The 19,823-nt window shown below is 51.8% G+C and overlaps 1 protein-coding gene across 4 annotated transcripts; it reads left to right on the top strand.

Annotated features, from left to right (window-relative positions):
* Nucleotides 1–271: 271 nt before the first annotated feature.
* Nucleotides 272–19,328, top strand: LOC105700600. Of its 4 annotated transcripts, none has more exons than XM_012426594.2 (6): nt 272–667; nt 11,741–13,086; nt 13,173–13,351; nt 14,568–14,852; nt 14,957–15,214; nt 15,345–19,328. In XM_012426594.2, exons 1-6 carry the CDS (start codon nt 610–612, stop codon nt 15,538–15,540), a joined length of 2,322 nt encoding a protein of 773 aa, XP_012282017.1. In that variant the 5' UTR covers nt 272–609; the 3' UTR covers nt 15,541–19,328. The 4 variants fall into 4 exon arrangements, with proteins under 4 accessions (XP_012282017.1, XP_012282016.1, XP_012282019.1 ...); XM_012426593.2 differs by lacking the exon at nt 272–667 and adding an exon at nt 9,237–9,492; XM_012426596.2 differs by lacking the exon at nt 272–667 and adding an exon at nt 10,536–11,169.
* The last annotated feature ends 495 nt before the right edge of the window (nt 19,329–19,823 follow it).

Raw genomic sequence — 19,823 nt, 5'->3', positions numbered from 1 at the left:
CCTCGTCGAGGGGTTCCGGGCTCGCGGCGTCGCGTCCCGGGGTCCACTTCCGGCGCCATCTTGCGGGACTTCCGGTCCGCGGCGCGCTGGCGGCGTTGCCGCTCGCGTCATGGAAAATCCCCAAAGCGCGGACTCCCCTTTCCCTCGGCGTCCCTCGTCCAGGGTGCCCCCACCACCGACGCGCGCCCCCCACCCGGGGTCTCGTTTCGCGGTACCGGAAGTGCGGCAACGTCGCAACCGTTAAGTACATAAGGGCGAGCGCGGCGGCCGGCGTGGAGGGGGGCCGGCGAGGGGGTAGGAGCGTAAGGACGCGGCAACGTCGCACATTCAAATCTGGCAGATCCCGTCGGCCCTCGCTCGCCGCTTTTACAAACGGGCGAGAGAGACCCCGAGAGAGCGCGCGCCAGAACGCGCGTCCCGCTGGCGCGTCTTCCGCTTTCTGGCGTACATCGGCGTGGCGACGGGCAGGGGAGAGAGAGAAAGCAAGCTGCGCGGCTCGCGTCTCGCGTTAATTCCCCCCCATGTAAATGTCAAGGAGCCGCGAGGACGAGGACTGGGCTACGACGCCGTGGTGGGACACTGGAACCGCGCACTACCAGGGTAGGCGACATGGGAGAGAGGACCGCCGACGACGACGTGCAGATCGTGGAAGCCCACGTTGCCAGAGGTGAGAGCGACCGAGACGGAAACATTGCGCGAACGAGCGACTTTTGAGGTTATGGGTGGCGGCGAGCGCGCCCAGCGCGCACCGTGCCGCGCACCGCGCGCCCCCCTCCCCGCGCGGCAACCCCCCCTTCTTCCTACACCGCCCCGCTTCCGCCCGAATTCTAACGACCCCTCGCGGACGCCGCCGCAATTAGCGGCACGCGCGCCGCCGATCGACGGTCGCGCGCAACCGCGATTCTCCTCGCCGCGAGCCGCCCGCGAGCCGCCCGCGAGCTGCACACGTGATCTCCGCGACGGCCGAAAACACGTGCACGCCGGTCCTTCGGGATCCTCCATTTTCTCGGCTTTTCTCCCGCCGAATTTCGATGCCCCCCGCGTAAACCACTCGACACGTGCTCCTGGACGAACACTTTTTTACTTATTTTCCCGCCGATTAGCCACGGGCGCTGCCTTTGCTCGCCGGCTCCGCGACCACCTGTAGTCGCACGTGGACGAGAAGACGGGTTTGACCGTTCGGCTTGGGAGGTTGTTTAAAAATGGGAAATGGGCAGGAACGGTGATTTGCGTTTCGGGTGGGTCTGGGTGGTTTCTTTAGGGTTTCACGACGGTTTGAGGACTGTAATGCAGAGAAACCCGATTGTTAGCTGGTACTTGATAATTATGGGGAACCTGATTGTTGGACCAGGACTAAGCATTTTTGCCGGCGAGACAATTGCCGGGAGAGGTTTAATGGCTACCCGGAGGAACTGATGACTCTAAAAAGAGGGAACTTGGAAAAATTTAGATGTTTTAGGTTTTTTGGGACAGCTGCTCCACAACCAACAATGTCCGGTTTAGATATCGAGGCGTTCTAACCTCTCTGCGAAACAGCTGGTATAAGCTGATGACCACGGGGTCGGTGCTCCAAGGTGTAATTAAAAAGAAAAAAAAAATTAAACAGCTTGTGTACTATGTTTTGGCACTCGGTATAAACTGATTTTTCCACCGGTCGATTTTTTACGAGCGGTTCTCAATCGCGCGAAGTCGCTTTGGTTAAATTCGGCTCAATTCACGGGAAATCGTCCGTTCGGCGTGAACTTAGTGAACGGGACAAAATCGACGCGATAAAATCGTTCCCGATTGTTTTCCGCGTTCGGATGTTCGCATTTCGACCGTTTTCTAACCTCTGCCCCCACATTCGTTCGTTTTTCTATTAAAGTCCTCTCGTTTTTGTTGTTTTTCCGGGAGAATTCTCCCCCACGAACGGGCGCTCGCGTTTGGCGCGAGATTTTTTCTAGACGCCTCTCGAACAATGTCGGTTTAATCGAAGGAACACGAGGAATCGAAGTCCGAGACGAAGGATTATCGAGATCGAATCGATCTTCGAAGCTGTAGTGGATTTTGATTCGACGGATACCAACAAGGTCCTATAATCGACAATGAGCGGTAACATTTTTTAACGTACTTCAGGGATAAAGGTACCAGGGCTTTTGGCAGGTTTTTCATTCGTTTAGAAGTCTTGGCGCACTTGGCGCGGAACTGAGCAGCACTCGTTGGGTTTTAATTGACCGAGCTTCACCCGCCGAAAGAAATCGGTCGTCGGGTGTCCGCAAAAAAATGCGAGAAAGACAACGGATAGGAATTCGTTATTAACTCGTCAAGTGTCGCGGCCCGGAATTAAGAAATCCTTAATTGGTCGGCCTCGTTATCTACGGCGAGAGGGAGGAGGCGGGAGTATTCTTTAAATAACTTAATTTCGTGTTTTCTCATTTTTCCTGGGTGCGGAGAAAAAAAATTTGCTGAAAGGGTTGATACAAACAATTGATATATTTCTGGACTTCAAAGGCACATGGCGTTTTAGAGGGTTAATAAAGCCGAGCCGGGTGGCGCTCGTCCCGCGGGAAGATGCACTTCCCGATGCGCGGATATTAATATTTCCCACACTCTCGTAATCCGATATTTTCCATTTCGCGCGTGTTACGAATGGCCGGTAACGCGACGTCGGTCCGGGGCGCTTAACCTCGCCTAGCGTCGGCGATGCGCGCGCAGCCGGCGCGCCGCCTCGTGTAGCGTGGACGCGCGCCGGCCGGATCATATATGTAGTATATAATATACCGGGGCACGGGAAAATATGTACTGCGGGCACATAGCGCGGCTATGTAGTACATAGGATCGGTGAGTGATGTAACAAAGAGGTAGTCGGCGGAAAGGGCCGAGTCGAGCCGAGCGCGGCCGAACGCGCCGGCCCGGCGCGCGGCGCGCGTCCGTGGAGCCGCGCCGCGCCTCGCCGCGGCGTGTCAGCTGCTGCGGGAACTCGCCGCCATTTGCAATTTCACGGACGCACAAAAATACCTAAACAAGTGGTCCCCCGAGCGCGCCCAGGGGAGGTCGCGGCCGGTTCCCGGGGGACCTTTCCGGGAACACCCGGGGGCGCCGGGGGAAAGGGCGAGAAAGAGAGCTGCGCGCGGGCGCCACCTCGAGCCGATCCAGAGGGTTCGGAGGAGGTTGCGCCGCGCGCGCAAACGCGCGATAACGGTCGACCGCGCGAGGTTAGGTTAGGCCGGCTGGAAAAGCCCGCATCCGGCCGGCGCCATATTGTTCCTACGGTAACCCCTCTCCTCACTCCGCGGCCGACTAACGACGTCAGGTCCGCCTAGCAACAGCGGCAACGGCGGAGTCCTATAAATAGACGTATCGGTGGCCTTCCAGGGTTGCCAAAACAACTGGCCCACGCGTCGTTAGACTCCAAGGCCGGCCCGGAGCGGGCTGCGCGCGCGCGCCGCCGCCGAGGAGCGGCAACGCCGCGGCGCGCGAGAGGGGCGCCTCCTCTGAAAAAGGACAAAACCGAGGAGTAAACAAACGCGCAAGAAAGCCGAGCGCAGCGCCTCCGCGCGGCGGGAATTCCGCCGCGGCCGGAAGTTGCGATACCTGCGGGCTAATCGACGCCGGAAAAGCTCGACCTTTCTCTCGCCCCTTGCCCCCCCCCCGTGCCCCTCGATGTCGAGGGGGGCGGCGGCGGAAAATCCGCGATATCGGCCAGGCGCGAGCGATACGCTTTCTTTTTTCCGAGTTTCTCTCGTATCGATCAACGGTTGCCTCGGCCGAGCGAGTGTGGGTTATGTACCCGGCCGAGTTATGGCAACGGGTCTCCGGGTGTGCGCGCGCACGCACGCACACCCACACAACGGCGGCGCGCTCGGTTGCAAAAAAGTGGGCGTGTCGCGCGTTGCGATCTGGCAACGCTGTGCCCCGTAAATCACGATTGAAATAATAAGTACATAGGTAGTACATACGCGCCCGGTACATGGGGGCCTGCGCAGAGGCTCGCGGCCCGTGCGCTCCGCGCCGCGTTCTGCGCAGCTTCGGTTCCCCCACCAGGGGCCGCCCTACCCCCACCACTCGCGCGATCCTGCGAGTCGCCGCGTGGTGGGGGCGCTCCGTACTGTACTATATACCCGCAGGTTTGCCAATCTTGGCACTTTGCCTGAAAGAGCATATCGACCGTGCGACGTTGTCACATCGCGCGGGATCTTGCGCTCGCTCGGGACACTCTTTGAGCGGTATGTACTCCTGCAGCGCGTCCGCGCTACACGAGGCCGCGCGCCAGCCATCGACCCTCCTCTCGCCCGGCGGTGGCTCACCTGAATAGGGGAACCTACGGGGACCTGGGGGAACGGGACCGCACCTGGACGGTACGTCTTGACGTTCCGGTCCAGTCGTTCGTCTTTATACACTTAGCTCCGCTTTTCGGATAATTCGACTTTGTTCGATCAAGGATCCAGCTCGCGCTGTCGCGTGTTCCGGAATTCCGGTCACTCGGGGAGTATCGTCTGGCGCATACGTGCAAGACTCTCCGAGAGAAAGAAAATCTTCATTTTCCAGAGATTTTACCTTGGAAGTGGATGCGTCCTGGGATCACGTTTTTCCGAAATCGGAAGAAAAGCTCCCGCGCTTTTCCAGGGCTTGAGGCCAAGGAGGAGAGTCCTCGTGGGGGAGGAGAGGCATCGGCTGAAACTTATCTCGCGCTCTGCTATCACTACCGGGGGCGGGGGCGATTGCGGTGGGTACTTTATACACGAACAACTTTACATATAATTCATGAAATTCCGAGGCACGTCGGACATCGCAACCGCCGCCTTATAGCGCCGGACTCGGGAGAAGGCGGGAAAGCGCGACGGAATCGCGGAGAGGAAAAGCCGGTCGAATTTTCCGCCTTTCCTCCGCAATGCTTGCACCTGAATTTTAATTAAGCCCCTTGCGGGCACGAGGAAGAAGCAATGGTCGGAAAAACGGAATTGCAATAACCGTTACCATTACTCCTGAAACGTTTCAGATCAACGCCATAAGTACTATCGGTCAAATTCGCCACTTATCACCATAAGTTCCTCCATTTGCTTAGTTTTAGTCACCCCGATATTTTAACAACGTCGATACAGCAATTGTACCCAAATTGTTAATTCGCAAAAACCATTTAAGCGCTCGGAAACGCCGAAAGTTCGGCGGAGGACTTTTAATGTCCTCGTGTGGCGTTTTTAACGCCGCCATTTTTTCCTTTCTCCCATTGCTACCTTCCCGAGTGAAATTTTTTTGGGGGGACCTACGGAATGCCCAACTTTGCCAATATATACCACGTGAATTCATTTTGTCGGAGGGTTAATAGCCAAGAACTTTCGGCCCTACTCGACGGGAGTTAAATAACCGTGTTTGTTGTGCACCCCGTGGCGGCGCGGAATATTAGAATTTCGCATCGGCATCGTCCACATTGACAAATTTATCGCCCTCGGTTCGCGGCTGCTTTTCCGGGGCGCACGAGGGGCGGAAAGTCCATTCGTCGAAATTAAACGCTCTCGTTACACCGAAAGTTCGCTTTTTATGGAGGGCCCCCCTAATCCGCGCGCGCCGCGTTTTTCCGCACGTTGGAGGGGATTCTTGAAAATTCATTATACATCCAGCTAGTGCTCTTAATGCGCAGGCGAATGCGCTCGTCGGGTCGAGCCGCCGCTTTTCCGATGTAATTTTCCAATCGATGATTAAACGAGATAGGCTTCCAAGGTCGGTTCACTCGAGTGAACATACGGAGCGTGTAATATCGGCCGAAGGAAGACCGGGATATCCCGCGAGAGCGCCTTATCTCGACCCGGCGAGATCTCTCGGAGACGGAGAGAAAAAAACGAAGGAAAAGGGAAAAAAAAAAGAAGAAGAAAAGGCGCGCATCGATTTCCCATCGGGACTTTTGCGGAATCGCCGCGCCATCGGCGGATATGGGACGTAAATCCTGAATTGAAATTCCGCACCGAGAGTATCGAGCGAAACGTCATCGCGTTAGTCGAAATTTTAGCCCCAGTTTTTCTCAAGCTAACCTAACTCTTGCGTTCCCGTTCCACCCTTTAGGCCCTACTTGATACGAATCGAGTCCTACTTCGGGCCTACAAGGAGGAGAAATGGAAATATTGGAGCATTGTTGGAGCGGCTCGCCTCAACCGCGATTACCGTGAAATTTCTTAACCACGGTTAGTTAATCTCGGATCAGGGAAATTAGGCCGACAGGAATTGGGCTGACCGAGGATTAATATATTCGCTGTTGGGTAACCGATTCGGATTAGGCGATTAACTCTGGTCACGCTTTGAGTAATCCTTGATTATGGATTTTTTCGGTCGTGTAGGAGTTACTCTTAAAAATGGGCTATCTCAAGATTCATTTCGGGATCACAATTAGAGGTTCCAAGTGGAATCGCCGTTTCTACTTCAGACATCTCGAGGCGAGGGTCGGGGTCGGGTGGTTTTCGTTTTCTTCGCTCTATGAATTATTCTCTCGTTATTCCCCGGCCGGAATAACCTCCCTTTCTCCGTTACCGGTGTTTCGAATATCGGGGGAGGTTAGGGAAAATCCCCGGAATGAAAAAAGACCTCGACCTTGGAATCGCGAATCGCAGCCTCGCAGGGGCCTTTTCTCGGGGGTGACGTCACCGGGCAAACGGCTACGGCGTTTTCCTTCGATATATCGCCAGACGGCGCAACGCCATTGGTCGTCGCTCCTCTACGGCCGCCATCTTGACGTAGTGACTCACGACTTGAGAAAAACTAGGATGGACTGAGTCGGGGCCTGCGCAAAAGGCCACTTCGACGGTGTCACCGCTGTATCTAGGGACCTTCATGCCCCGCGTATCCCCGGAAAGTGGAAAAAGTCCATCGTGGGACGGATCGAGACCCAAGTCCGGAGGGAAATGGAAACGACGAAGATGACGGAGGGGACAACGGGGCTGAAGAGGAAGACGGAAGGGATCGCATAAACGAGGGGATTATCCCCGAGCGGACCCGCTGTCGTTTCCGACACGGGCGGAACGTGGATAATTTCCGCGAGATCGCGTCGACCGTGTGCCCAGAATCCGACGGGCCATCGGTCGAACGTCGTCAAGAAGCGCGTTTAACGGATCTCTCGAATGATCGATTAATGGATCGGAGAAGAAAGGGGTGGAGGATCTCGCGGGCGAAGCCCAAGACCCAAGGAGAAGGGACTAGTGGCCGCCTTTACCGTTCTCGCGTGCTTCGAACGAATGCGGATCAAGAAACTGGGTAGAGTTTCGCGCCAAATACATATTTACGCGCCCGAGATCTTAAGGTGACGTGAGCTCAAATGGGATATAGGAGTCCATTGGCGACCCAAGGGGGCACCGTGGCACGAGAGGTTCGCGCATTGCCACGGCAACGGTTGTGCTTCCCATAACATAGGGACCTTTTGCAAAACACGACCGCCTGGCTCTCGGCTTGCGCGAAGCCGTAGCCTAAACAATGACCCGTCGCGGAATCACCGGCATTCCTTCGATTGTTCATAGAGATATGCGGGGGAGGAAGAAGCAACACAGGGGGGGAGGAAAAAAAAAACGGACCGAGAAAGCCAGAGGCGAAAAATCGGCGAATCGCCGCCGAGGCGACTCCGACGTCGTCCTAGATGCACGTGCAGGTGGGGCATGCGAATGTAAACGTGGTGCACCGTGTTTCCCGCAAACTATGCGAGTGACATAATATAAATGTCACATGGCAGTGCCAGGGTTCGAGCACGGGTCCTGAGGGGACACTTTTGGCCTAGTCGTTGCTACAAGGCGGTTCGAATGTACCGTCAAGTGTGCAATGCACGGCCGGCATACAATTACGCCGGAAGCGGGGGTCGTTACTTGTTATCGGGGCGAAATGTCGCCGTATGGGCATTTTTCTGCATCCCTGTTTCAAGTTGCATGACAGGGCCAGGGCCGAGCACGTGTACGGTTAAATTCACGGCGTACACTCGCGGCGGGAAGTCGCCGGCCCGTCTTGCGAATATGGCTAATCGGGTCACCGGGAACCCAGCCGGCCGTTCTCGGTCACGTCGGCGCTGGACGAAGATCGAATCTGGAAACGAAAAACCACCGTTAATGATCGGCGCCTAAATCTGCACGCTAAAACCCTCGGTCGTGTGTCAAGGATCCCGTGGGCGTGGGATATGGGATGTTCTCGGCGTGGCGACGTTTAACGGCGTGTATACGGTTAAATACACGGCCGGTACAGTCGCGGTGGAAAGTTCTTGCATCTCCTCGCAGGTGCGGCGACGCATTGGATTGGATTTAAACATCGAGCTGGTCCCGAAAGCGCGGAAGCCTCTTCTAGTCACCTGGTCACCGTTTTGGGTGCGACGCGCTGGCCGCCATCTTGGATGCCGGAGCGCCTCCAATCGAGGTCGAGCGCTGTCGCTGGAAGGAAAATGGGAAAAACCGTTGCAACATGATGTGCAACGGAGACTCGACCGATGAATACTTATTTTCCTGTGGAATTATCCTACCTGGATCTTCCTGGAGATCCTGCACTGTGAGATAGATTCGTTCGATGGGAAGTCGTTACGTCGGCGTCTCGCTAAGCGTGTCAGGTATTGCGCGGGGCGTTAACGCGTCGAGGATGAAAAAGCAGTTAAAATGGGGTAGGAAGTGATTCTCGGGGTGAAGCGCAGTGCGATAAGGATATGTTGGGGTTACAAGCATAAACCGGGCGTCACTATTCGGACGTTGCCGCGTGTCGTGGATCTCGCGGAGTACTTTCAAATTCGACTTCGCGCGCGGCCCTCGCGGCGGCGCCACGAGCTTCCGCGACCCCCCCAGAGATGGCACCACGGCGTGGCGGTCGGCGCTCCGTTCATCAACGGATTCGAATCGATGCGCCGGCCCGCCTGATGGACGTCCCGCTTCCGAACCGCAGAAAATGAACGACTAAATCTCCCGCCCTACCGAAAGCGAGAAGCAAGTAATATAAAATCGACGAGGAGTCTGCTTTTCGAGAGAATCATCGATCGATCCCGGAATCCCGACGGATGACAGGCGCCGCCATCTTGTCTGCGAACCGAGTCAATGCACCTGGGAGGCTTCGAGGGTCCGAGTCTCCTCGAAACGAAATGGACGGGGAACTCTGTTTACATGAAACTTTACGTAAGCGTTTGCTTAAAAATTACTTCAGATTCTCGTATCGAGTTGACGACTGAATTTTATTTGGGGTACAGAAATATTCGAGCGACCGGGTGAAGGGCCCCTCGGGTCGGGCGCCGTCCCTGGCGGTTCGGCTCGCTTAGCCCGGCTCTGGGTACAGTCCGCGGCAAGAGGCGCCGGTCCGCGGTCCGCGGTCCTCCTCCGGTCCCGCGGTCGGCTAGACCGCGGAATGCCTAGTGCCCCGTGCAGCTGCGGGCGAGCTCGATGTCGCCGCATGCCCGGGACGGCCTGGAGCCAGCCTGAACTCGGAGCCTCGTCAGGCTGGGTCTGCCTATAATGGCGCTGCTGTCCTCGCCAGAGAGCGGGTCCCTCCTCGACAGAGCCTCGCCGGGGACCGGAGGTACGCCCGAGCTCGGACCGCGTACGTAGTGGAGTGTCGCGCTCTGCGCCTAGAACCCCGCCGTCGCGTCTTCCGCTCCCCCGGGACTCGCCGAGACGCCGCGGGAGCGCGGCTGACCACTGCTCTCTTCCGAATTGGAATATCGACTCAAAATACGGACGCTTTATTGATTTCGCTCGGGACAATCAACCCGTTATGTTTCTCCGGCGACGCGTTCGGCGGCAACCTAGCGATTTCGTCCAGAAACGTCCGACTCTCGCGACCCGGGGGAACGGCCTTTTTTCGACACTAGTGACCACTCGGAGGGTTCATTGATTTTTCGTGCTTCCCGCCGCGACTGGAAACGTCTCGTTCTTGGACCACGGAGGAAATCTCTCCCTCGTCTAGAAACTGCGCGTATCCGATTCCTGGCTCTAACCTCCTTCGGGCGTCTGCATCTCGGGGTTTCCTAACCTTATCGGGGGTGCTCCCTCGCGCACTCTGGACCAAACCCGCCCGCGGGAAGCTAGGAAGCATCGTTGTTGCTTATCTCGTCCTTTGAAGCGCATCTACGCGGATTAGCTCTCGAAACGTATTCGATACGTCCGCGACGTTGCGGTGGTCATGGTCCTCTGGGTGGCCGGCCTGGCCGGCCTCGGCAGTGACCGCCTCGTATCCCCGGCGCACTCGCGATTGATATCCGTGACACGAGAATATCTTCTCCGGGCATTTCTCGTGTACTAATTGCGCCCACTTGTCAGGGTCTCGGGCGTTTGCGCTGGAAAATAAAAGATAATTAAAGGAGAAGGTAACGAAAGTGCGGTGCCACCTTAGGATTTTCCGGCGGCGAGGCGCGTGGGGGGAGGAGCAGGCTCGCCTTGTGCCGCACCGGTCGTGCACGCGTGTTCCGTGCGGCGGCGTGCACGGCGGGCGCGCAGCGCACGCTCGATCGCCCGAAGCGAGCCAGCGACGCGCGTCGGCACGCGACTCGCTCTCGAGTGCGCGCGTCGCGACGCCCCGGCGAAGTGTGCGGCCCTTTCCAGCTCCGCCGTGCGCCGAGGAGACGTCGATAGCGCACCGGAGGAGGTCGGGAGCGTCGAGAGACGCGGCGAGCATCCCTGGGACCGCGGACCGTGAACGAGTCTTTGGCTCTCGTTGAGGAGCCCGCGGCTCTTCGTTCGAGGCGTCATGGGGAGCAGCTGGACGCAGCGGAGGTCCTCCGGGATACGCATCGACCCTGGCACCCTGCATTCCGGCGAGGGACTCGCCGTTTCCTGGCGACTCCCGAGGATCGAGAAGTCTCGCTCGCGGCCGCGAGTGTAGGTTAGAGTGCCGATCTTCGAGCCTTACCTGGACCGGACCGCGTGGAGTGCGTCGAGAGGACGGGGACGAGTCGCAGCGACCATCCTTAGGGATTAGGAGGATCCGAGGGCCTAGGGAACTGTTCGTGACGTGCTCCGGAGACCTTACTGTCTGCGGGTGAAAGTGCTCGGTGGGTGCTCTTCGCCATCGAGGGATGGATCGACCGGTGGTCGAGGCTCCCGGGGTACAGGGAATCGCAGTAGGACACCTCGAAGCTGTTTAGAGACTTCTAAGATGCCTCTGGAGCTTCTCCTGGGATCAGTCCCTAAGACGTTACTGCGTTCCGAAGCTTAATCTCGTGTCGAAGCATCTAGCGGGGCACGATGACGTATAATGGTATGCAAGTATGTTCTGTCGGATTGAGGCTGGGCCGTGCCTCTTCGAGAGACCGGGGTTTATAGGAAAGGAGGACATTAAGGAAACGTAGTGGAGTCTAGTCGTTTAAGGAGTTAGGACCGTACCTGGGATTTCCTAGTGGAATCTAGCACCGTGAGTGCAAGATTCTGCGGCTTTGTATCGAGGTTACACGAACGAGTAAAGGAGGCTCAAGTACCGTAGTCGGGGCACCGACAAACACCTCTGGATACTCGCAACCTTCGATGAACGATTCGCGCTCGGTTGGTATGTGCGGATTGTAACATACGTTAGAAATTTTGTTTTTTTTGTAAATGGAGTTCCAAACAAATGTTTGTAAATATGGGGAGGATCGCAAGGTCGGGTGCGTTCACAGCTGTTTAGTTGTAACTCGAGATTCCTTTTTACATTTAAGGTATTATCTGTTATTTTAGGTCAATCGGTAACTGATTTTGTGTAAATGGCACGATAGGGAAATTCTTTAATAACTGCCAAAGATGTTTGTTCGATCGTAAGCAAAAATTGTAATAGTCTTTTATATTTCTGCTTGCAGGGTTACTTGAGAAAGTCACGGTAAAACAAGAACATCCAGATGAGGCGGAAATCAGGGAATTGGCTGCCAAAATGGTGGAAGCAAACAAGGCGAAAATGATCGCTACCGTGCCAGGGACTCAGCAACGGCCAACGGGCCTTGTGTCACAGCCCAATCCTCTCGACATTCGAATCTACCTGAACAAGCGACCTGGGGACAATCAGGTTGCGAAACCCCCTCCCACCGAGGGCAAGGTACCTCTCGATGACGAAAGTCAAAGAGGCCGATTCGGGTGGACTAGCTTTGGCAAGTGCCACATCCCGTACATATTTCGCGGCACCGAAAAGTACTGCGCCGTTCGCATTCTAGAGTCTAAGTTGCTGAACAAGTACCTGAGCTACCTGCACTCGGATATCTACAGTTGTACGTGTATAAGGAGCTACTACATAACGGAGGCCGAGAGCAAGCTCTTCAACGAGATCAACGCCAAGCACTGTGAGAATCAGTTCGGGAGGGAACAGTTCACGTGCAAAGACCTGGTCGTTCGGCTGGCGGATGCCAAGGAGTTCTACGCGTTCCTGGACGTGTGCTACACCAAGCTCAATGCTGGAACGAGTCAAAATGTCCCGTCTGCGCAAAAGGCAGAGAAATGTGGTTTCATTCGTATTAATAAGGAATCGGTTGTTCCTTACACAGTGAAAGACCGCTTGAAGTACGTTCCTCTGTTTTACTTCGAGGGTGAGACCGATAATCTCAAACTCAAGGCAGAAAAGCTCGAAGGCTGGGACTTGTCGTACTTGAAGTTTTGTTGTAAAGTACAGGGTATACGAAATGAACTGTTTGCTAGTGAAACGTGTTCCGTGATTAGTTTGAGCGACATCAAGAGTTACTTTCCACCCGGTACGGGTTTCGAGGATTACTGGCCGAGTAAAGTGATGGACTCGCAGTTATTAGTGAGCAGTAAAGGCGGTGGTGGCGGAGGTGGCTGGACGAAACAGCCACCTACACCACCTGTGACCAAACCGGCACCAGTGCAGAATAATGCCAACAAGGTGGCACTAAATTCACGTGGCGCTACCATGCAGACTATTGTCCCGCGGTGTGTTACGGCGGGTACCACGATACAGAGGGTAGGTCAACCGAGGCCAGTCGTCACTACCCTCCCTGCGCACTCTGCTCCAACGGCGGTTCCTCCAGGGAGAACCAGTGCTGTTACACAGCCCATGTTGAATGCGGTGCAAGCGGTTTGCAATGGTTGGACCGGTCTCGTCGGTGGACAGCCTACTTTCCAGGCTGCACTCGTTTCTCAACCCAACCATCCTCCATCCGTCAACCGTATAAGCAATGCTACTCTGAATATGCATAATGTAAGTATATCCTGTTAATTCCGTACAGCTTGACCGTAAGGTAAATCGGATGAATGCGTTTTAAAAGCGGTCTGTTTTCCTCACAGCAAATTTCCACGACGAACAAGACTACGTATCCACAGCAGAGTAGGAGTAGAGGGGGTGGTAGCGGAGCAGCGGCTCAGTATCCAGGAGTCTATCCAGTTACGACAATGCAAGCTGCGGCTCAGGCCCAACCACCCCCTCTGATCAGAGCCACAGCCCACTCGAGTCAGCCCAATCTCGGGTAAGTGACGGAAGAAGCTGTCAGAGATCGAGGAGAGGTGATCGAGGCTGTGACGAGTGACAGAATGATAAAAGGAGTCGATAGATAATAGTTTGTCGAAGCAACAAATATGCCTTCGGAGTGGCCATTTGTGATTCGAGAGTTAAAGTCCATGCCAAAGGGGGAGGCTAGGTTGCGATACCTTAATGTTGACTGATTGTTGCATCGGAGTGCTTGCCTCGTAGGTCAAAAATTTCAGGCTTGCATTTAATAAAGCCTTGACTAAAAATTTGTTCGGTCACACCGCTGGATTTAATTGTACTGTGCACAGTTCCTGTCACCCCGTTAAATGGTTCCGATCCCAGAAGATGACGCACGCTTGGTAGACGACTGTCGGTTATTTCTTGCAAAGAGATTCCGCTCTTTTGTCGGTGTTTCCCTTTGCGCGATCTTCTGGGTGGATTATGTTTTTTATCCTCAGTGTTACGACAATAGCTCTCATTAGGTAGAAGACCTGCACCATAGCTTTCTGCCTTTGTACATACAATGTATGGTTCTTTTTTTTTGTATAGTTATCCAACCTATGGGAAGGATGACTGGTGAGTTTCTGCAAAATGTATTATAGTTGTATCCACCTCGTCTCCAAATAAAAAGGCAGAGCATGAGCAAAGCATCGTTTTCCATTTTACTTTTTTCCAAGACTCCGGTCACCATGAGAATCCGTTAACCTGTTATATGGGCCGACAGATTTTCGTGGAAGTCGGGTCTTTAGAGTTTAAACTGTACACAAAGGATACGAACAGGAATCCCGTGCGAGGACTATCTTACCTCTATATACCTTAATTTTATTTATATGTGCACGTTTTTTCTGTACTCTCCTACTTACGATTTACTCTTTCCTGTGTAATGGCGAAGGTCTGTGAGGTTCTGCTTTGTCTTTTCCCAGTACGAGGCGAGCGACATATGTATCATCATAGCATGTTGGGCAATCCCCGATTAGCTATCTCGAGTTGCATTAGAAGCTAGATTCTCTCGTTTCCCATAAGTTTAATTCCCGAGTACCGATTTCGTTCGCCTTAACGTCGGCTCGAAAGCGAGAAGGAAGAGGTAAACGAATAGTTTACGGATAGGAGGGTCCGAAGTAACCGTAGCGATATACATTTTCTTTAAATTACTAGATTATCTCCTCCCCCTCTCTTGCCCGGGGTAAAAATACGATTCTATTTTTTAATTTCAGGGTTACAACCACCTACACGACGCCTAGTCTGGGCGTCCCAAACGCTGTTAACGCAGGGACGTATCCGCAAATGTTGGGCTTAAGTGCCGAACAAGTGCAGGCCCTGATGCCACCTCCACCTGCATCGGCACCCTCCCTCATGACACACCCCTCGAGGCACACACCACCAGGTCATACATCACAGGGTCATACTCCGTCAGGCCATACACCACCTGGACATAATACCGCACACGCGAAATATCCACCACCTCTGATACCAGTCAATGGCAATAGCAACGGAGCCAGGTGAGGCGTCGTCGACATCCCGCCGTTTCGCGTTTCCAACCCGTGAGGCGTCTTCGGGAAATAAATCCGCCCTAGGAAATTAACGCGACGCTACCTCTTTCCAGGGACTCAAGGGGGCGGAAGCCGTTGCTCCCCATACTCGAGACGCTCAGCTCGTCTTGTCATGTACAACCGTACCAGATGCAGAAGGCACTGGTGGAGGACAAGATGGTGCCTTGTATCAACGCGAAACCGTACATCTACACCGAGCTCTTGATGACCCTGGCCGACTTTGTAACTCAGTATTTTCCTGCCTGCGACATCAACAATTGCAGGCAGGTTTTAACCGACGTCCTCGGCGTGGACTTGTACCAGGGGAACAGGTGAGTCTTCTTGAATTATTTAAAGGTTTTCAGGTAACGCGGTGCACGCACCGGGGCATTGTGCTTGGAAAATATCCCACCGAGGGGGAATTGAAATCAATTCGGTAACGCGTCAACGCTCTTATTTCAGACTGCAGATGAAGATGCTCATGGACGCTGGGAAGTGTTCCTCGATGAACGAAGAGCTACCCCTGATCCCCGTCAGGAGCATTATGAAGTACATGCCGCAGATGAAGTACATGTTCAACAATCGAAACGTCGTGATGCCGGCCCCGGCACACTCGTCCGAAGAGCACCAGGCCAAAAAGCGACAACGCACCAGCTAGGACTGGCTACAGCCTTACTGGCCAACCTACGATTATTATCATTCGGCATTCTAAATGATTTGCCGATCGTCCCTCGTGTTATACGTACGTGGCGAACCCGCGCGTCCCCCTTGGACCGAGCGGGACGCGATATTCGTCTTCGGCAAGTGATATAATTGAAGTAACCGAGGCGATTTTGACAGTTCGTACGCGCTCGTAAGGCTCATCGCTTTCTCGGACGAGAAGACATAAGTATGTGTGGCACGTTCCCAAAGGATATCTCTTCGCAGGAGGTCTATAAAGCGGTGTATATAGTTTTGTAAGAAGTGGGAAATAGAGGTGTGCTGCTGTTTTTAAATCGATTACGAAGTCCAGCGTGGATAGGCCTAAGATCGATCGCATTGTCCGCGCTCTACTTACATGGCAATCGATCGTCATCGGCGCGACATCGATCGGGCAACTCCGTGAGAGTCGATCCTCTGCATTCGAACCTGTCCTCTCGGTATAGGGCGGCAATACATGTCGAAGTATAGATGCTCTTCGTTTAGACGTTTTTATAAACTGTCCGTTAGTTTCTCGAGTTTTATCGCAAAAATCGAGCGTCACCGGTTACGGCTCTGGAAGTTTGCGTTTCTTTGTCTTTAGTCAAATGTAGTTATTCTCTACGTTCTACGGGCAAATCGATCGCAACGTTGACACGTATCGAAAGGATATAAGCATTCGGATGGAATGGATTTTCCTTCCGGGGCGGGAACAAATGCATTTTATTTTAACGCTAATCCAACACATTTCTACGTTCCAACGGAGGGTGAGATTCGCGGGGAGGTAATCGAGAGTTGGGCGGAATTTATTTATACCGAGTGGGTGGTTATTTAATTAAAATAATAGGTATTTAATTGAAGTCGCATCTTTTAACGCGTCGGTTTATCTCGCGCGTATCTCCGTCCCCTCGTCGGAATTAAGGTGTGACGTTTACTTTTGGAATAAAATGGATTTGCTCGGGGGATTACTTCTCTTCGTTACAAATCGCGAGCAGCCATTCGTAAAGAGTCGTAACGAACTCGACGGTCTTACGTTCAGCTGTCGACCCATTCTGGCACACTTCTAATTTTCTATTCTTCGGGGGCAAGGACGCGGGAGAGTTTCGAGGGAGAATTTTTTACGAGAGCACGAGACTCTCTCGGCGCTCGGTTCGAGTTAATAGAACCGCGATGCGACTATTTGACTAAATGTTACATTCACGATTGGAGTTCGCATATCCGAACGGCTGACATTTCAAACGCTGAAAGTAATGCCTGTTCAAGTTCCTAGTTGTTACATATGTAATTTGACGAGTGAGACCACGGAGTATCTACGATGGGGTAAATTACTGATAGAAATGAGAGAGAGAAAAAAAAAAAGAAATGGATTTAAGCGAATGCCCTCTATTAATTATCGAGAATGCGCGCAATCCGTAGAGATCGTAAACCCACCCTGGATGTTATTAGTTTTGGGTGTACCCGCGGAATTTTCTAAACACGTCTGAGAATTATCTGGTCTGTTTTTTTTCTTTTTTTTCTTTTTTTTTAATTATTCGATTTGGTACGCCGTTTGCGTTTACTAATGAAAATTCGGGGCTCATTGTTGTCGAACCGGTCATTCGCGTGCAATGTTACGCGGTAACGCTAATTCACGCGAAGCAAATAAACGTCATTTGTTAATGATAAGTAGTTAGTGTTTTTAATCGAGCTCTGCTTCCGATAGCTTCTCAAAATCACTGCGTGGCATTCCGTTAACGCTGGAAGCACTTTTTCAAGTGTCCGATGTACTCACGAGCGTGCAATCACTCGCAAGAAATAGAAATCATTGAAATTCACAATACAGGCACATCGATCATTTCTTGATCAAGTTTAGCATAGTTCAGCTTTTTTTTTTTTTCGTTTAACCCACCAATGCGTAGTATTCCTTTGTTTTGTAGTTTTTTTTTTATGTGCTCTGCATCGATTTAATTTTCTTCGAGGCACCTCCATAAGAAATGCTGAGCCTATGATTATGGTATCATGCAAGGATTACGATTCGTTATATGACGTGGTTGACACAATTACAGGGAATAATCGAAGGAGATCGGATAAAAGTAATTTGAACCCTTGCTTGGAGTGCTACATTTGGAACAATCAGAACATACCTTCGTTTCTTATTCAGTATTCTCATACCAATGAGCAATTGTTCGGCGTGATCGTACAATGAAATTCCACGATTATCCACGAGTAAGGAGAACGGTACGCGAGCTCTGTTGTTTTCTGTTATACTTTTTTTTTTCCTTTTTTGCAAACAAGACACCGAACACACCGCTTTGCAATGGCTATAATTGTTACCGAAAAATTCGACTGCTGCTTATTATACACGTAGTACTTACGTAGCCGTAGTAGAGTAGTGATACGTTTACAGAAGAAATATTCCTCGAAAGAAGACAAAAAAAGAAAGATAAGAAAGAAAGAACAATGGTGAAAGTGCGGACCGATAACACAATCGCGGGTGTAATTTAATTACGTTTTGCCCACCACAAGTGGAAATGGATCCGGTCTACAATCGCGAGAGTTAACGAAGAGCTACACACCTATGTGGTCTTCCATTCTGACCTAGAGTATCTTATGAGTACAAAAGGAGATCACCTTGTTGTGTTAACCTGGACATTGCGTTCAAGAGAACAACGCGGCACGCCACGCTGTTTCGCGAGAAGATAACGAAAAGGGGACTTGAAAAACCAGCGGAAGGAAAATTGCGTATCGAACTCTTTCGTGTCGCCGTAGGAAAAAATGGCAAAAAGAGAGAAGAGGAACAGACTGGGATCTGTACGCGGTTGACTGAACATTTATTTCGTCGCTCGCTAAGAACACTGTAAAAAAAGCTCTAAATACGATGTATATGCTGGAAAGCTGTATATAAGATGATTATAATGTCAAATTCACGAGGCCGATCGTGGATTTTATATACAAAACAAAAAAACTGCTTAGGTATCCTGTTACGGTGAAAATGGTATATTTTATTATTTATAAATTGTATTTAGTGTCGAAGCATGACTCGAAAGATTATATTGCCATTGAAAAGACTACATGACGGACTGGCGTCTCTGGCTTCGTTGGCCCACTATTATCGCATTATCTCGTCCACTTTGCACTAATCTCTCTCTCTCTCCCTCATTAAAAGGCACGTCCTCCAAAATCCGGAAAATAATTCCAGAGACATTTGTTTCAACATCTCGTTTTACTGCTGTTAACGCATTGGAACATTCCTTGGGTGCCTTCCATTGGAGGCTTCGGGTTTTTGTCCTACGCATTATCTGTTAATTATATCAGCTGGCGCGATAGATGTTCTTTCGGTACATTTTACACTTTTCGGAAAATATTGGTTTTCTTTTTTTTTTTAGTTTTCCAGCGAATTTTGTCGCGATGTGCTCTCGAATTGTTCCTTCCGATAAGGCGTTGCTCATTTTCATCTATACGTTATTTATCTTCTCTTTCGCTCTCCTTTCTTTCTTTCTTTTTTTTTTTTATACGGAAAACTTAATGCGAACGAAACGTCGGTTTTGCGAGAAACAAATCGTTTATAAGCGTTTCGCTTAATTACGAATCTCGGAAAGGAGTTCCGCGAGACCCCAGTCCAATACCTAGAAATTCTTTCTAAGTACTAGATTAGCGCATTTATTTGTTAAAACACTTGTTACGATAATACGTGTATTATAATTTATCATAACTTCATCTGTAAATATAGCCTATAAGCATTACTTAGAAATAATAGATATTTCAAATAAATTGATGATATAACTGAAATGACGCATCTTCGGAGATCCCGTCCAAGTTTTATGTCTATTCATTGATACATCGATTAGCCGGTTGCTTTTGTGCCACTTACTTGACTTAAAAATGTTGAAAAGTTAAAACTCAGGCGTCGTCGCGAGGAATTAAATTTTCCATTTATCCTTGGTTATAAAATATAAATAAAAAATCAGATTTGACGCGCGAGGGCATTGGCGATCGAGGTATCGAGTCGTTTGCACGTCGTGTAGTCTAATGTCTATGAATATAATTACGGATTAACCGTAGATAGTAAAGAATCAAATATGTGTATTCGTTTGTTTCGCTGAATTTTGTGATGCCGTTCAAAATTACGTTTACATGTATCGGAAGGAGCCTAATGTTATAATTAAGAAAGAGTTCACGTAGAAAGTCGCGAAAGCAGGCACCACTTAAATGATTACCGAAAACTGTTTTTTAGCGAGAGAACGTTTAAATTGACTTACTGTTCGGCGGAAACGCGTCAGGGAC

The sequence above is a fragment of the Orussus abietinus genome, unplaced genomic scaffold (assembly GCF_000612105.2).
Source record: "Orussus abietinus isolate OABI.00-Male unplaced genomic scaffold, Oabi_2.0 scaffold2, whole genome shotgun sequence".
NCBI lineage: Eukaryota > Metazoa > Arthropoda > Insecta > Hymenoptera > Orussidae > Orussus > Orussus abietinus.
The sequence above is the reverse complement of the archived record's forward strand: the minus strand, read 5'-3'. Positions and strand labels throughout refer to the sequence as shown.

Coding starts and splice junctions, on each gene's coding strand:
- LOC105700600 (XM_012426593.2), top strand. CDS start 9,429: ATGGCGCTGCTGTCCTCGCCAGAGAGCGGGTCCCTCCTCGACAGAGCC. Junction 13,352..14,567: donor TCGAGTCAGCCCAATCTCGG/GTAAGTGACGGA, acceptor TTTTAATTTCAG/GGTTACAACCACCTACACGA. Junction 14,853..14,956: donor GGCAATAGCAACGGAGCCAG/GTGAGGCGTCGT, acceptor ACCTCTTTCCAG/GGACTCAAGGGGGCGGAAGC.